Source organism: Pituophis catenifer, unplaced genomic scaffold, assembly GCF_029215685.1.
Source record: "Pituophis catenifer annectens isolate HBS135680 unplaced genomic scaffold, rPitCat1.0.hap2 SCAF_15, whole genome shotgun sequence".
NCBI classification, from domain to species: Eukaryota; Metazoa; Chordata; class Lepidosauria; order Squamata; family Colubridae; genus Pituophis; species Pituophis catenifer.
In genome coordinates this window covers 14,681,362-14,698,886 of record NW_027256895.1, presented here as the reverse complement: position 1 = coordinate 14,698,886, position 17,525 = coordinate 14,681,362, and the positions used below count along the sequence as shown (strand labels likewise).

Here is a 17,525-nt window from a genome sequence, read left to right as displayed (position 1 = left end):
ACCACTCATCGCCTGCCCAATATCATCCCAATAGTGAAATATGGTGGTGGCAGCGTCATGCGGTGGGGGTATTTTTCAGCAGGAAGGACTGGGAGACTCGTCAGGATTGAGGGAAATTTGAATGAAGGAATATCCTCAATGAAAACCTGTTCCACATCACTCAGGACCTCAGACTGGGCCAAAGGTTGACTTTTCAACAAAATAATGATCAATCCAAGACAACACAGAAGTAGTTTAGGGATAATTGCAGGGGTGTCAAACTCAATATCATTGAGGGCCACAGCAGGGTTGTGTTTGACCCTTGGGAAGGCATGGGGTGTGTGGCCAGGGTGTGTGTGGCCAGCTCAATGTCACTTGTGTCGAGGACACCTGTGGTGGCCCAGGCGGGGCTGGGGGTGATCCATTGTCTCCAGCAGAGGAAGGTGAGACCAGGCACAGCGCCAAACCCTTGTCCTCCAGAGGAGCCTCGCCATCCCTCTCAGGCCATGCAGAGGACTCCCAGATAGTGGCGCAGCATGTCCAGAACCCTAGGCAGCGAAAGGCAAACTCCTGGTCCGGCCCTTGATCTCCCAGGGCACTGGCACCCCATAGCCCAGCCCAGCATAGCCCCACTTTGCCAAGGTGGTGTCTGGCTGTGCTTACCTCCTCCTCGAGGCTGCTGCTGCTGTTCTCACTCTCCTTCTCCAGGTTGCACATGGGGTGTGTGGGAGGGCAAAGTGTGTAGCCCACTCCGTCTCCATGCAAGGAGACCCAGATTTGTAACCAAAGCATCGTCAGTGATAGGATGAGAGACCACCAGGAGAAATCAGGAGGAGGAGACAAGGGAATGCCAAAAAGGCAGCAGGTGTTCTGCCCCAGCTACGGATCCCAAAGAACACAGCACACACAAACTCTGAACAAAACTTAGTTTACTCAAATAACGCAGTTTTAGCAAATGCCAGTTGTTAATAATAATTCTTAACAGCCTGCCAGAATTCCACAGATAAGATAGTCAGTCTTACTGGAGCTGGCAGAAAGCCCAGAAGCAAGGTTGCAGAGAAATCCCAACATGATGATTAGCGAACTAAAGTTGTTTCCTGCAGCTTGTTACAAGCTGCATTCTTTCTTAAAGGGCATGGCCAATTAGCCCCAAGCCTTACTCTCGAGAAGACCTCCTCCTGAGGAACCACTCCTGCCTTTTGGCAGCTCTGCATGCCCGTACATTGAGAAGAGGCTCCTCCTCTTCATCATCTTCACTTAAAGGACCTCTGGAGGTTCTGAAGGCCCTGACTGAATCCCTGCCTCTGGCACCACATCTTCTTCAGCCTCCTCGCTGTCCAACTCAAGCACCGGCTGCACAGGCTGCTGGCGCAGCACCACACCAGCCTCCTCGTCATCGGGATCAGCAACAATCTGTGCAGGCCACTGGCAGGCCACAACAGCAGGGTCGCTGATGGCCAAGTGCTAATGCAGACTTCCCTCACACCCTCCCTTCCTCCCTCTCATTATATTCTCCTCCCTCCCTCCCTCCCTCCCTTCCTTCCTTTCTTTGTCTTCTTTTTCCCTCCCTCTTCATTCTCCCTTCTTTCTACCTCCTTCCCATCTTTCTTTCTTTTTCTTTCTTTTTGCTCTTTCCCTTTCTCCTTTTCTGTCTCTTCTTGGATGCTTAAATGCAAAAGGGAAACATTTCTCAATGCCTCCTTGCCTTGTGATCAACTGCCACTTTTGCTAGTAGTTTCTTAGCACTCTGCCAGCAAAAACGGAACTCAGAGGGGTGCATGCCCCTCCCCCAAGCTCCACTTTTGCTGGCAGAGTGCTGCAGGAAGCTGTTTCAGCTGAAAACAGAACTCAGGAAGTGGGCATGCAGCTCTCCCGAGCTCTGTTTTCACTGGCAGAGGCACCATGGGTCAGTCCTTTGCTGTTACCAGGGAGGCCCTGCAGGTCAGATCTAAGCACCCTGCAACCAGATCTGGCCCGCAGGCCTTGAATTTGACACCGCTGTCCTAGAGTAGCCCAGCCAGAACCTTGATTTGAAGAATAGAATAGAATAGAATAGAATAGAATAGAATAGAATAGAATAGAATAGAATAGAATAGAATAGAATAGAATAGAATAGAATAGAATAGAATAGAATTCTTTATTGGCCAAGTGTGATTGGACACACAAGAAATTTGTCTTGGTACATACACTCTCAGTGTACATAAAAGAAAAGATACATTCATAAGAATCATAAGGTACAACACTTAATGAAAGTCATAGGGAACAAATAAGCAATCAAATCATATTAGGAAACAGTCAATATAAATCGTAAGAATACCAGCAACAAGGTTACAGTCATATAGTCATAAGTGGGAGGAGATAGGACGATGAGAAGATTAATAGTAATGCAGACAGTTATAGAGGTGCAGATGACAGACTCAATAATTCCTCTGTAGAACTGTATCAGCAGCTCCTTGGGCAGTTTGAGCTTTCTGAGTTGGCGTAGGAAGAACATTCTTTGTTGTGCTTTTTTGATGATGTTTTTGATGTTAGGTGTCCATTTTAAGTCTTGAGATATGGCAGAACCTAGAAATTTGAAGGTCTCTACTGTTGATACTGTGTTGTCTAGTATTGTAAGAGGTGGTAGTATGGGAGGGTTTCTCCTAAAGTCCACCACCATTTCTATGGTTTTGAGTGTGTTCAGTTCAGTTCCTTTTATTGAACATCTCCGGAGGGACCTGAAAATGACTGTCCACCAATGGTCACCATCCAACCTGACTGAGCTTGCGAGGATTTGCAAGGAAGAATGGCAGAAAAATGCCCCAATCCAGGTGTGCAAAGCTTGTTGTGTCATACACAAAAAGACTCGAGGCTGTACCAAAGGTCCTTGTTCAAGAGGCAGCTGGACTGTCTTGTTTTTTTTCTTTGAAGACATTTCACTTCTCATCCAAGAAACTGCTTCAGCTCTGACTGGATGGTGGGGAATGGAAGGATTTATATTCCTTACAGACAGCTGATCATTTGCATCCTTTTAGACAGTAATTGAGGCACTTGGAGGTTTATCTGTGTCCTCAGGGTCACCTGAGTAGTGCTAATGGTTCCTGTAGTCTGCAATTTTTCTGGAAATCCATTCATACTCCCTCACCATTCGAAGGGTGTCCATCCCAAATTGCATAGCTAAAAGTCTATAGATAATTGTAGATAATTACTACTCGAGGCTGTAATTGGTGCCAGATAAAGATATCAAATATCTCACAATTCACATACTAACAGCTGCAAGAATAATATATGCAAAAAATTGGAAGCAAGAAAGAACACCAAACGAAACAGACTTAATAGAAAAAATTCTAGAATGCGCTGAAATGGACAGGTTAACCAAAGAAATACAAGAAAGAGAAGAATCAGACTACTACAAAATATGGAATAAGTGGTATAATTGGTTAAAAATTAGAAATAAACAAAAAATTTAGGGGGAAATATTACCGGTATAGAAAATATCATTAGACTAAGAAGAGGTGAAGAAATATATAACAAGCAGAATGTCACTTTGAAACAATGCTTAAGAAGGAAACATAATCTTTTTTTCTTTATATGTTGTATAAATGTTTGTTGTGTGTATGTCATGTTATGTTTTTTTTAATATTTATACTCTAATAAAAAATTATTTTAAATATAATTTTTGAAGCCCCCCCCAAAAAAGAAAGAAAACATAAAATATGAAACTTTTAATATACTACTTCATTTTTATGTCTTTTTTGCTTTTTGTGTTTAATTTAATTTTTATGTTTTATTTTTATTTTTATTTGAAAAGTTTCCAAATACAAACATTATTTAAAGAACAATTCCTTGCCCCTTGGTGAATATACAGTATTTTGGAATTATCATAACTGTTGTTATTGTCACCAATTACAGCAATATCTATTTATTCAGTGTTCAGTACAGATAATCAGATCACCTTCCCATCTTCTTTGTTTTTCTGGCAAATCCTTTTTGATAACATTTCGCCCTTCTGTATAGGCCACTTCATTGACATTTCTGGATAAGGAAAGACATGTTTAAATCAATCAATGAACCAATGATTCATGAGAAATAACAAACTGAAATCCTTCTTTGAACTCCAATATTTGCTATACAAACAACTTGGATGATCCAATATATATTTCCAAGGGAAAATGAGAAGTACGGTCCAAAACCGTATGAATTATTACAGCCCAAACTGATTTCACCTTATTTCACTTTTGGGGATGAAACCACAGAGTCAGGTAGTGCATTCCAGGCATTGACCACTCTGTTGCTGAAGTCATATTTTCTGCCATTGGAGTCGTTTATCTTGAGTTTGTATCTATTGTGTGCTCATGTATTGTTGTGGTTGAAGCTGAAGTAGTCATTGACAGGTAGAATGTTGTAGCAGATAATTTTATGTACTACGCTTAGGTCAGACCAAAGGCGGCATAGTTCTAAATTGTCTAAGCCCAAAATTTCAAGCCTGGTGGCATAAGGTATTCTGTTGTGAGCAGAGGAGTAGAGGACTCTTCTCGTGAAGTATCTCCGGACTCACTCAATTGTGTTAATGTCCGATATGCAGTGCGGGTTCCAGACAGATGAGCTGTATTCGAGAATTGGTCTAGCAAATGTTTTATATGCTCTAGTTAGCAGTACAATATTACCAGAGAAGAAGTTACGCAAGATTAGGTTAACAACTCTTAGAGCCTTTTTGGCAATGTTGTTACAGTGGGCTCTGTACATCATCAGTTGAACATCATCAGTTTCAGTCAAACAATCATGCTAGCAAGCATCGGCACTGATGATATTACCTAGTTTGGGTAATGAAAACTCTGCAAGAAAACAACCAAGCTCAGAAAGCACCAAGGACCCTTCATTTCAACCCTGAGCTACAACTATTCTCCTTTAAAGTTTAAAGTATGTAAAATAAATCTAACTATTCCCATTGTGTTCCTTTCTCATTCTCATGTTTCATTCTTTTCTTCCCCTAGATTTCTTATGGGTCATTTGAATCTAAAGTCACTACCGAATCACATTTCCCTTCCTTCTATCGTATGGTCCCAAATGAAGTCCTTCAGTATGAGGGTTTAATCCAGCTCCTTCTACATTTCAGGTGGAAATGCTTCTAGGAGCAACATACTGTATATAGTGTTTTTCTATCGAAGCACCTGGTCAACCCCAATATGGGAGGGAGCATACTGCTTCCCTTTCGCCTTTCAGCTCCAATCCAGGAGTTCTCAAGCAGTCGCATTCACGACAAACCATTTCATACCAAATTTATATTTGCTGGTAAAGAAATAAAGGGAGATTAGTATAGATCTATTTCAAGCTATTTATCTGTCATCAGCTAGCCATACCCTTACTCAGATTCGAACTTGGGCTGCCTGCATATTAGGCAGTTGTGTTAACCTCTGAGCCACAAGTTCTCTTCCCTTTATCAGCTTGAGCCAGGGGAGAGATTAAGTGTTTTTCTATCGAAGCACCTGGTCTACCCCAATATGGGAGGGAGCTGAAAGGCGAAAGGGAAGCAGTTGACTTCCATCATTCTTTAATTGAATTGTTTATTACTTCAGTTGTTTATTTTGGACTTCCAGAACTCATCAGTGTATTTAACAGCCTGTAAGGTTTTCATGTCCCAACAGAATTTATGCAACTAATGCTAACTATCAACATCACTATAATATTCCTCAATGCTAAAACCTCCAAAGGCTTTCTAGAAGAGGAATCAACTAAATCAAATATTTTATATTCACCCTGGCATTTTGTCAATAGACAAGAGAATAGGAGGGCTCTGTTACTTTGGCCAGCTTCTATCTCATAATGAATAAATCGGATTTCAAATATTGATTCTCAGGTGATTCTCAAAGCCTGCTTTTGTAATTTGAGGGACAGGAAGAACATTGAACATACAACATCAGGGTTGGAAGGGACCTTGGAGGTCTTTTGGTCTAACCCTCTGCTCAAGCAGGAGACCCTATACCATTTCAGACAGGAGGCTGTTCAGTCTCTTCTTAAAAGCCTACAGTGATGGAGCACCCACAACTTCTGAAGGCAAGATATTCTGATAGAGAGAATGCAAGGTCCTCTGGGAAATAAAGCTGTCAGTCATCTAGTCACTCAAATTGAAATCTGGCCAACAGTTGCAATAATGTAGTAAAGAGAAATGGAAGGTTTAATGTGCAGAGGGAACATTGTCTTCAGAATGGGAGTGATGCTGGTTCTGTTTTTTCTCTTCTTTCTCCTCAATGGGGTGAACAACTCACATGCCTTTTCATGCAGTGGACAAGATCCTCTCTATATCCCACATGAATGGTATGAACCAGGCAATTTCTTCATTGGTGGGATGGTGTCTCATATCCATTACATTTTCTTCAATATTTTTTTCAACAAACACCCTTCTCAGGAGTCACCTAGCATACCAATGTAAGAGGTCATAACAGTGTGAACACTAGCCTATAAAAATACATTATTTTCATGTTTATTTGATTGTTTGCAGAGTATTTTATTCTAAAAGGATAGATGGATGGATGGATGGTTGGATGGATGGATGGATGGATGGATGGATGGATGGATGGATGGATATAGATAACAGTTGTTTGTTGAGAATACAGTGAAATGTTCAAGCTTCTCTGTGAGGAGAATCTTCTCATATTATCAACAGAATTTTGGTGGATGGAAGGATGGCTGGAAGGCTGGATGGATGGATGGAAGGATGGATGGAAGGATGGATAGATGGATGGATGGATAGATGGATGGATGGATGGATGGATGGACAGTATCAAATAGACAGCAGTGATTTGTTGAGAATACAGTGAAATGTTCAAGCTTCACTGTGAGGAGAATCTTCTCATATTATCAATAGAATTTTGGTGGATGGAAGGATGGCTGGAAGGATGGCTGGAAGGATGGATGGATGCATGAATGGATGGATGGAAGCATGGATGGATGAATGGATGGATGGATAGTATCAAATAGACAGCAGTAATTTGTTGAGAATAAAGTGAAATGTTCAAGCTTTCACTGTGAGGAGAATCTTCTCATATTATTAACAGAATACTTGGAAATCCAGCTGTGATCTACTTTAGTACATAGGAAAACATTATTCCAAAAGGACACAATGACACAAAATCCCTAATGTCTCCTTCCTGACTTCCAGTTCTAATGCACAGATTTTGAGTCTTATTTATAGAAGGGGAAAATGAAAGAACAGACATAATTATGCCAGAATTATATTTATAAAGGGATATAAAACACACCTTATTTTGAAATTTGTAAGGAATACATGATCTGAAAATAGAAAAAAAGAGGTATAAAGTATATTGGAAAACCATAATAAAATAAGATGTTTAATGATCAGGACCACCTATTGTGGGTTTAAATTTCTTCATATTAGGCCTTTCGCTGAAGTTCAGAGATAAGTTCAAATATTGTCGTCAATAATACAAGTTTTGTTTGCTCTATTTTTTCCTATGCTGATTCTTATTAGTGACTATTCATATCCTTTTGATGTGTATTTTATTAGTCCTTATATTCATATAACAGACACTGTTTTAAGTTTCTATACACATGAACGGATTTGAGCCTGTGTAAATGATTTCTTAGGAATGGATTTAGCCATTCTGCCAGATATGAATAGAATAGAATAGAATAGAATAGAATAGAATAGAATAGAATAGAATAGAATAGAATAGAATAGAATAGAATAGAATAGAATAGAATTCTTTATTGGCCAAGTGTGATTGGACACACAAGGAATTTGTCTTGGTGCATATGCTCTCAGAGTACATAAAAGAAGTTACATTTGTCAAGAATCAAAAGGTACAACACTTAATGATAGTCATTGGGAAACAGTCAATATAAATCTTAAGGATACCAGCAACAAGGTTACAGTCATACAGTCATAAGTGGGAGGAGATGGGTGATAGGAACGATGAGAAGATTATTGACAAAATTATCGGGATAACCCAGTTTAAGCCCTGAATGACTGCACTTCAGGGTATCAACACTGAGATAGAAGGATCAGTAGTCTGACTTTTGAAAAGTTTATTCATCCATTGCTTTTCATTTTCAAGCTTTCAAAAAGAAAAAAAGTGGAATTAACATTCTGTTTTGACAACTCCATGCTACTGAGAACAGCTCTGAGATATCAAAGATTACTTTGGTTAAAAACTGATCAAAACATGTTTCATGTTATGGCATGAAAGCCTGAATTCATTCCAGGATAATCACAATACATTTTCAAAGAGGATGCTAATAAGATTAACTTTACTTAAATTGTGCTCCTTTTGTATACTGAGGCACATACAATTTTCCATTCAAAACTATGCACATGCAATTGTCCATTCAAAACTACATCAGTATTTATTTATTTTATTTATTTATTTTATTAAATTTCTATACCGCCCTTCTCCCGAAGGACTCAGGGCGGTGAATAGCCACAAGATAAAACACATAAATACAAAACTTTAAAATAAATTAAAAACGAATTAAATAATTTGGCTGAATTTAAAATATCCCATAATTTAAAAACAAATTAAAATTTACATTAAAAAAGGGGAGAAGATTTAGGCCAGGCCAGCTTGATGAAATAAAAAAGTCTTAAGCGTGTGATGGAAATATGCCTTAAACATACTGATTTTGTGCACTGTTTAAAACTATCATCTAACAAAAATGTCCTCCATTTCCAGAGTGGTGACCAAGTTCTACCAGCATATTCTAGCTTTGGTCTTTGCTATTGATGAGATCAATAACAATCCCAAGATTTTACCCAATGTTACTCTTGGGTTCCACATCTTTGACAGCTACTCTGATTCAAAGATGACTTACCACACTATTTTGGACCTGCTCTTCACTTCACAAGAGTTCATTCCAAACTACAAATGTGGCAGTCAGAAAAACGTAATAGGAGTTATTGGGGGATTTGGCTCTGATACAACCTCACGCATGGCAGATATCTTACATCTTTATAAGGTTCCACAGGTAATACATGAAAAATTCTCCATTTTTATTCATCTTTTACCTTCATTAATGCTACCACTATAATGATCCTTTAGGTGAGAGCGATGTGATAAGGTGAAAACAAAAAGAGCTGAAATGATTTCACTATTTACAATATCATATTCATAAATGTGTGCACTAGATTCAGATGATTTCGATTAGGCCAGACTAATTTGAATATTTAGGAGCCAGTTTGTTGTAAGGGTTAAGCCCCAGGTTGGAAACCTAATGCCAGGATTTCTGATCCTGTCTTGAAATGAAGCCAGCTGGATGACCTTGGGCCAATCACTCTCAACCCTAGGAAGAAAGCAAGGGTAAAAAACTGGATGAGCACCACAATGACTCTAGCCAATCAATAAAGGGCTCAGTGACTAAAACGCTGAGCTTGTCAGTGGAAAGGTCAGCAGTTCAGTGGTGCAAAATCCCTAGTGCTGTGAAATGGGGTGAGCTCCCATTACTTGTCCCAGTTTCTGCCAACCTAGCAGTTTGAAAGCATGTAAAAAAATTAAGTAGAAAATAGGGATCACCTTTGGTAGGAAGATAACATTCCGTGCACCTTTGGCGTTTGTCATGTCGGCCACATGACCATGGAGACATCTTTGGACAGTGCTGGCTCTTCAGCTTTGAAACAGAGATGAGCATCGACCCCTAGAATCGGGAACGACTAGCACATATGTGCGAGGGGAACCTTTACCTTTACCTTTAATGAATAAAATTGTCTAGTTGCCATAATTCAATCTTCAGACACTTTTGTCCAGATAACTGAGAGTCCTCATTGGCAGGCTTGTAATGGCATTTCTGGATAAGAAAATATATGCTTAAATAAATCAATGAAGCAATGACTCCTGGGGTGGTGGTGGGGACTTAGAATCCCTGTTTGAACTCTGAAATTTTCACTTTTTTTTTTTTTTTTTTTTTTTGAGATTTCATATGGCTCATTTCAACCAGCATCCAATGATCAGATCCATTCCGCTCCGTTTCTCCGCATGGTTCCCAGTGAATTACTTCAGTACCAAGGACTTGTCCAATTGCTTCTGTATTTCCAATGGAGATGGCTTGGACTCATGGCTACAGATGATGAGAGTGGAACATATTTCTTACGGACAGTTGAGCAAATGCTTCTACAGAAAGGAATCTGTCCAGCTTTCTCAGTAAGGTTGACAAAACATATCTATTTTTTTGATGAAATAGGTACAATGATCTTTGAGAGAATGGACATTTTGAAGAATTTTATGCTAAGTACAGCTAAAGTTGTCCTTGTACATGGAGAAACTGCATCCATTATTTGGTTGGCAGTCGCTATACAAACAACTCAGACCATGCAATATATATTCCCATGGGGAAAGGAGAAGTACAGTCCAAAAAGGGTATGGGTTACTACAGCCCAAATTGATTTCACTTTATTTCACTTTCAAAAGTTTATTGATGTTAAACCCCAAATCTTCCATGGAGCTCTTTCTTTCAATATTCACTCAAAGCAAATTCAAGGTTTTCAACAATTTCTTGAGACTGTCAATCCCTTTTGGGAAGAAGAAGATGGTTTTATCCATGAATTCTGGTCACAAGCATTCAACTGTTTCCTTTTCAAAATCAATGTGTTAAGTCTCGCCTTTCTACCATGTAATAGAAAGAAAACCTTAAAGGATCTTCCTGCACCATACTTTGAAATGAGCATGCTTGGTCATAGTTATAGTATATATAATTCTGTCTATGCATTGGCTCATACCTTACATGCAATGTACTCAACCAGAATCAACCACAGACCGTTGAAACACGGAGGCAGACTGTCACCTCAGAATATAAAACCATGGCAGGTAATATTACTTGAATGACAAAAGGCAATAAAAACCTTTTTTAAAAACTGGCAAGATCCAGCTGACCTTTTCTGTTCTTCGATGCTAAGTGGAGTCATATCCAGTTGGTGCTTTAATTGGACATTCAAAAGTTATAGGATAGATTCTGAAACATGAAATACCTCCATGGTGTTTCCAAAAGCTTGCATGGACTTGTTAATAACAGAATGACAGAACAATAGAGTTGGAAAAGGACATTGAAGGTCTGCTAGCGATTACGTATAAAGTAACCATAGACATGTATCTGTGACATCTTACTGATCTTCCAAAGTTCTCCATTTCTGGGGCAGTCTACCATATTTTCCTCAGATATTTTGTCCATCTGACAAAATTCAGTCTTTTTCTGGAACATCTGGAATTGATGTTTCTAGAATGTTCATATCATGTTAATCCATGAGTAAATAAATTGGTCTCTCAGTACAAAGCTTAGAAAAGATTTCTCTCCTTTCTATAGGATTCTTGTCTGTAGATATGGTAATATCACTTGAATGGCAAAACACTATGTTTAAAAATATTGACAAGATCCACCTGACCTTTTTTGTTCTTGGATGCTAGGCGGGATCACCTCCAGTTCATGCTTTTATTGGGAGATCACCAGAAGTCCCAAAAATTATAAGGTGAATTTTGAAAGACAAAAGACCTCCACAGTGTTATCAGAAGCCTACATAGATTTGTGAATAACAGAATGACATTGAGCATACAATATCAGAGTTGGAAAGGACCTTGGAGCAGAGGTGGGTTTCAGCAGGTTCTGACCAGTTCTGGAGAACGGGTAGCGGAAATTTTGAGTAGTTCAGAGAACCGGTAAATACCATCTCTGACTGGCCCTGCCCCCATCTATTCTCTGCCTCCTGAGTCCCAGCTGATTGGGAGGAAATAGGGATTTTGCAGTAACCTTCCCCTAGAGTGGGGAGGGAATGGAGATTTTACAATATCATTCCCCTGGACTGGGGTCAGAATGGAGATTTTACAGTATCCTTCCCTTGCCATATCCACCAAGCCATACCCACCAAGCCATGCCATGCCACGCCCACCAAGCCACACAGTAAAAAAAATTGAAACCCACGACTGCCTTGGAGGTCTTCTCCAACCTCCTGTTCAAGCAGTAAACCTTCTGGTTGAGCCAAATGGTTGTCCAATCTCTTCTTAAAAACCTCCAGTGTTGGAGCACCCACAACTGCTGGAGGCAAGTCATGCCAGTGATTAATTGTTCTAACTATCAGAAAAATTATTCTTACTTCTAGGATTAGTTTCCATTGCTTCCTGTCCTGTTCTTAGGGGCTTTGGAAAACAGGTTGATCACATTTTGTTTGTGACAATCCCTTTGATATTGGAAGAATATATTCCATGGCCATTCCATAGCTTAAGTCAGTGATGGCTAACCTTTTTGCCATCACGTGCCAAAAGCTGGGGGAGTGCGGGGTAGTCACGCGCACACGTGCCCACACCCATAATTCTATACACCCTGCCCTCCCCCACGCATGAATGTGCAACCCCTCCATGCTCCATGCTCCCCCCACTTTTGGCAGGAGCCTGGGGAGGGCAAAAACAGCCTTCCCCACTCCACTGGAGGCCCTCCCGAGGTCAGAAACAGACCATTTGCCAAGTTCTGGTGGACCTAGAAGGCCCAAAAATCAGCTGGCCAGCACGTGCTGAAGCTGAGCTCGGGCAACGCTCGTGTGCCCACCAATATGGCTCCGTATGCCACCTGTGGCACATGTGCCATAGTTTCACCATCATGGGCTTAAGTCATACAAATAAGGCAATCATATGGATGTATCTATGATATATTCCTGATCTCCCAATGTTTATTTATTTTATTTATTTATTGGTTCGATTTATATGCCGCCCTTCTCCCGAGACTCAGGGTGGCTTACAATGCATTAAGCAATAGCCTTCATACTTTTGTATATACCTACTTTCGGCCCCCATAAGCGGTGTTCTTTTTTATACAAAGTCAGCTTATTGCCCCCACAATCCGGGTCCTTATTTTACCTACCTCGAAAGGATGGAAGGCTGAGTCAACCTTGAGTCTAGTGAGATTTGAACTTGCAATAATTGCAGGCAACTGATGCTACTTAACAGCACTTTAGTCTGCTGCACCACCAAGGCTCTTTTCTTCTTCATTTCTGGGGGAGTCTACCATATTTTCTCCAGGTAATTTGTCCATTTGACAAAATTTAATCTCTTTCTGGAACTCCTAGAATTGGAATATTTCTAGAATGCTTACATCACAGCAGTCCATGTCTGAATAAATCTTCCTCTCAGTGCAGCATTTAGATAAGGTTCATCTCCTTTCTATGAGTCTCTTATTTGTAGAAATGTATGATCACATATAAAGGGAGAGTGTGGATGTATATTTAAATTAAGAAAATATCTCATGCACGTACCTTCCCATCTGAACCTTCCTAATTAGAGTAAGTCCTAAATCACTCCCAAAATTTATTATTTAATCATTTAAAGAAAATAATGATGATGTTGATGATGTTATTCATTCAGTCATGTCCACGGGTGGTATTTACTTACTTTCCCTACCGGTTTGCAAATGTGAGTGCACGTGCCCCATCCACGCATACTCCTGGCTTTCCGTGCATCTGCTTTGCTGGTGCGTGCACCTTCCATGCATGCGCCTGGCCACAAAAAGTACCTAAATAGGATGGCACAGAGCCAGGGCAGGTGGGCGGGTAGGCAGGCCCACCTGCGATTTCTGCTACCGGTGCGGGTGAACTGGTCCGAACCAGCTGAATACCATCGCTGATCATGTCCGACTCTCCATGACTCTATGGGCCACATTTTCTGATCTTGCACTACTTCTTTGAGGTTTTTCTATGCTCTGGCTGGTGTCACTTTTACTGCTAATTCTTCTGAACACAATTGCTTTCTGCAATGAATTTCCCCTCAGGACATAGCCAAAGTAAGTGAGATACAGTTTTGTGTTTTAAAGAAAAGAATAGAATCCAAGTTAACATTTACTATTTTAATCATTGCCTTGTTGTGTGATTTGCCTTTCAAACAGGGGGCATCTTTTCTCCCCCAGGAGAAAAAACATTGCAATCCTTTACAGCCTGTTACATTATTTTTCTTTCTTATGCAGCTTCATTCATTTCTTCAGAGGATTTCATTCAACAATAGTGCTGGAGATGAAATCACATTTAATGAACATGGAGAATTGGCAGGCGGATTTGATATTACAAACTTGGTCACTTTTCCTAATAATTCCTATATCAAGGTCCATATTGGAAGATTGGATCCTCACAAAGGATTTACTATTGATGAAGATAAAATTGAATGGGAGAGAGATTTCACTCAGGTGAGAAAATAACAATAATGTTTTTGAAAGAACAATGTTCACTTCCAATGATGCTAGTAGATCAGGACAATGATTCCTGGTCCAGAGAAGACCTTTTTGATCACACAGAAAGTTCCTCCTACAAAGAAACTAGAAAATCAGTTGAACTGGAAACATTCATTCTCTGACTACACAGAAGATAGTAAATTCCAAACTGGGGTTAACAAACTTAATTCCTGCATTGGTACATCATGCCCAAACAGATGAAGCAACGGAATGACTTAATGCAATAGCCTATTTCATGAATCATACTCATATGATGACCTTGTTCTAGAACAGGCAGAACCCCAATTTTATTTTGATTTTTATTTATCATATTGTGTAAACTCACTGAATGTCCATAGAGATTCTCAATCGCCCAGGTCATGGTTGTCCCAAAGGTGCTTTTCCAAAAGACAGCTGGACTTCCTTGGTTTTTTGCCTTGAAAACATTTCTCTTCCCATCCTGGGGAAACTCCTTTGGAGGAGAAGAGAAACATTTCCAGGAAATTCCAGGTGCTTTTTGGAAAAGCCCCTTGGGGTAAACACACTGGGTTGCTTCAATCAAACATATGTAAGTAATAGTAACTGGAAAGAATTAGATGTCCATGTGTGTCTTAACAATCTGGAAAAAATTATTAAATCAGTGGGTTATTTTATTTTGTGCTACCTTAGTTGAAACATCCATCATTGTAGGAATGAAAATCTTCATGGAAGAGATACAGTTTCCTATTCTGGAAACACATAGTAGATGGTTCCTCCAAATACATTGAGTGAAGCATCAAATGTGAGATGGATCCTCCAGGGATTTCCTTAATACTAGAACCATTTCTTTATTTTTGGATAGGTACCACCTCTTTCCCTGTGTAATGAAAAGTGCCATCCTGGCTACAGTAAGAAAAAGAAGGAGGGAGAGAAATTTTGCTGCTATGATTGTGCTCCATGTCCAGATGGGATGTTCTCAAACCAAGAGGGTAGGATACACTATGCAAAGGTATAGAAAGTGGTTCAGGGGAAAAAATGTAAGAAACTGTTCTCCAGATTCAGTATGTATATAAAATATTTTTTAAAAAAATTAAATGATCTGGAATGCAACTTTTCCTTTATAAATATTTAGTTACCATATTTTTTGGAGTATAAGATGCTCCAGACTATAAGATGCACCTACCTTTTTGGGAGAGGAAAACAAGAAAAAAAATCTGCCTCTGCCTCCCAGCAATTTACCTCCTTGCAGCAAGCAGCAAACCGCCTGTTTCAGCTTCAGCACTGCCTGATTAGCTGTTTCAGGCTGCAGGGATTGCCATTGCCTATTGTCGCGCAGGCCTCTGCTGTTTGCTGCAAGAAGGCAAATTGCTGGGAGGCAGAGGCAGATTTTTTTCTTATTTTCCTCTCCCAAAAAGGTAGGTGCATCTTATAGTCTAGAGCGTCTTATACTCCATAAAATACAGTAACTAAATATTTAAAAGGGTGGGAGCCAGCGGGTGGGCACGGCTACATTTGGTGTATAAGATGCACCCATATTTTCACCCTCTTTTTGGGGGGGGAGTGTGTCTTATACTTTGAAAAATACGGTAGTTAGAGAACTCAGTTGTTGATCTTCCAACATTTCTCCATTGGCATTTGACTGTTAGAATCACTCTTTTTAGGTTAAATGAACTTCACAAATAATATTTCATAATAGTTCATTTAATAACAGCCAATCATCTAATCTGGAAAAGAATTGAACAAAATAATCTAGAAACTGAATTTAATAGTTTAGGATCAAGAATGAAAAAATAAGGAGAGAGAGTAATAAATGCAATCTTATCAGCTAAAAGAAGACTTGAGTGAAGATTCATTCTGTAAAGTTGCAGATATGTCCTGGAAGAATGTGGTTGATTGTATTTGTCAACTATTTGTCCATTTCAAGCAGTGGTGGGATTCAAGTAATTTAACAACTGGTTCTCTGCCCTAATGATTTCTTCCAACAACCAGTTTGCCAAACTGCTCAGAAAATTAACAACTGGTTGTCCCGAAATGGTGCAAATTGGCTAAATCCCACCACTGATTTCAAGGCATTTTACATGAACATTTAAAAAGCAGTAGTTGTCAAGAGCTATTAGAAAACTATTTGAAGAAACTTTCTGGCTAATCTAAAGGATTTGTTCCTAAACCACGATATAGAAAGATGGATCTATAACTTGTTCAAAAGCAAAGGAATGAAAGACAAATCACAATCTTGCCCATATACTCCAGGCAGGAAGTAAATAAAAACTGTACCTACATATAATAAGGCAACATTCAGGGCCATTGAATATAAGAATACTTTGCTGCATTACATTCTGTGTGAATATACATCTGGATTTCTGTGAGCATGTTACACCAGAGATTTCTGAGTAAATTTATGATTGTTGCTTTCAGATGCAGAAATATGTCTCATTTGTCCAGAGGATCACTATCCAAACAAATTCCAGGATCAATGCCTTCCTAAAATTCCAAACTTTCTCACTTTTGAAGATCCTTTGGCTATCGCTGCAACTGTCTCAGCACTTTTACTATCTCTGATCTCACTTCTGGTACTAGGCATCTTCCTGAAGCACCATGATACGGCCATTGTGAAAGCCAACAATCGGAGTCTCACCTACACTCTTCTCATTGCCCTCCTCTTGTGTTTCCTCTGTCCCTTGTTGTTTATTGGAAGACCTAACCAAGCAACTTGCTTTCTTCGCCAGACCACTTTTGGTTTCGTCTTTTCTGTCTCCATTTCTAGCATATTAGCAAAAACGATTTCAGTGGTCTTGGCTTTCATGGCGACCAAACCAGGATCCAGGATGAGGAAATGGGTGGGGAAAAAACTGGCCTATTCCATTGTGTTCACATGCTCCATATTTCAAGCAGGAATCTGTGTTTTGTGGCTGACAATTTCCCCCCCATTCCCTGATGTGGATGTGCACTCAATGACTAAGGAAGTCATTCTTATATGTAATGAAGGCTCGGTTATTATGTTTTATTGCATTTTGAGCTACATGGGTTTTCTGACTATTATCTGTTTCACTGTGGCCTTTCTAGCCAGAAAGTTGCCAGACAGTTTTAATGAAGCCAAGTTCATCACCTTCAGCATGCTGGTGTTTTGCAGTGTTTGGTTGTCATTCATCCCAACCTATTTATGCACCAAAGGAAAATACATGGTGGCTGTGGAGATCTTCTCCATCTTGGCCTCCAGCGCTGGGTTATTCAGTTGCATCTTTTTTCCTAAATGCTATATTATTGTGGTAAGACCTGAACTGAATAATCGAGAACAGCTTATTCGAAAAAAGACATAAATGTTAGATTATGAGGGCAATATGAGGGCATGCCTTCAGGAATAAAGGGTGATTTTGAGAAGTAGTTTTAAAGAACATTTTTCC

The 17,525-nt window shown here is 39.7% G+C and overlaps 1 protein-coding gene across 1 annotated transcript; it reads left to right on the top strand.

Annotated features, from left to right (window-relative positions):
* Positions 1-1,881: 1,881 nt before the first annotated feature.
* Positions 1,882-17,441, top strand: LOC139324397 (vomeronasal type-2 receptor 26-like). The gene is made up of 8 exons (XM_070954109.1): positions 1,882-1,920; positions 4,953-5,074; positions 6,241-6,384; positions 8,649-8,940; positions 9,882-10,772; positions 13,906-14,121; positions 14,987-15,113; positions 16,540-17,441. Exons 1-8 carry the CDS (start codon positions 1,882-1,884, stop codon positions 17,439-17,441), a joined length of 2,733 nt encoding a protein of 910 aa, XP_070810210.1.
* Positions 17,442-17,525: the final 84 nt, after the last annotated feature.

Bases quoted from the DNA above. Each gene is read 5' to 3' on its own strand.
- LOC139324397 (XM_070954109.1), top strand. From the start codon at position 1,882: ATGGGTCAGTCCTTTGCTGTTACCAGGGAGGCCCTGCAG. The intron at 6,385-8,648 runs GTAAGAGGTCAT...CTCCATTTCCAG, and splicing joins GAGTCACCTAGCATACCAAT to AGTGGTGACCAAGTTCTACC. The intron at 14,122-14,986 runs GTGAGAAAATAA...ATTTTTGGATAG, and splicing joins GGGAGAGAGATTTCACTCAG to GTACCACCTCTTTCCCTGTG.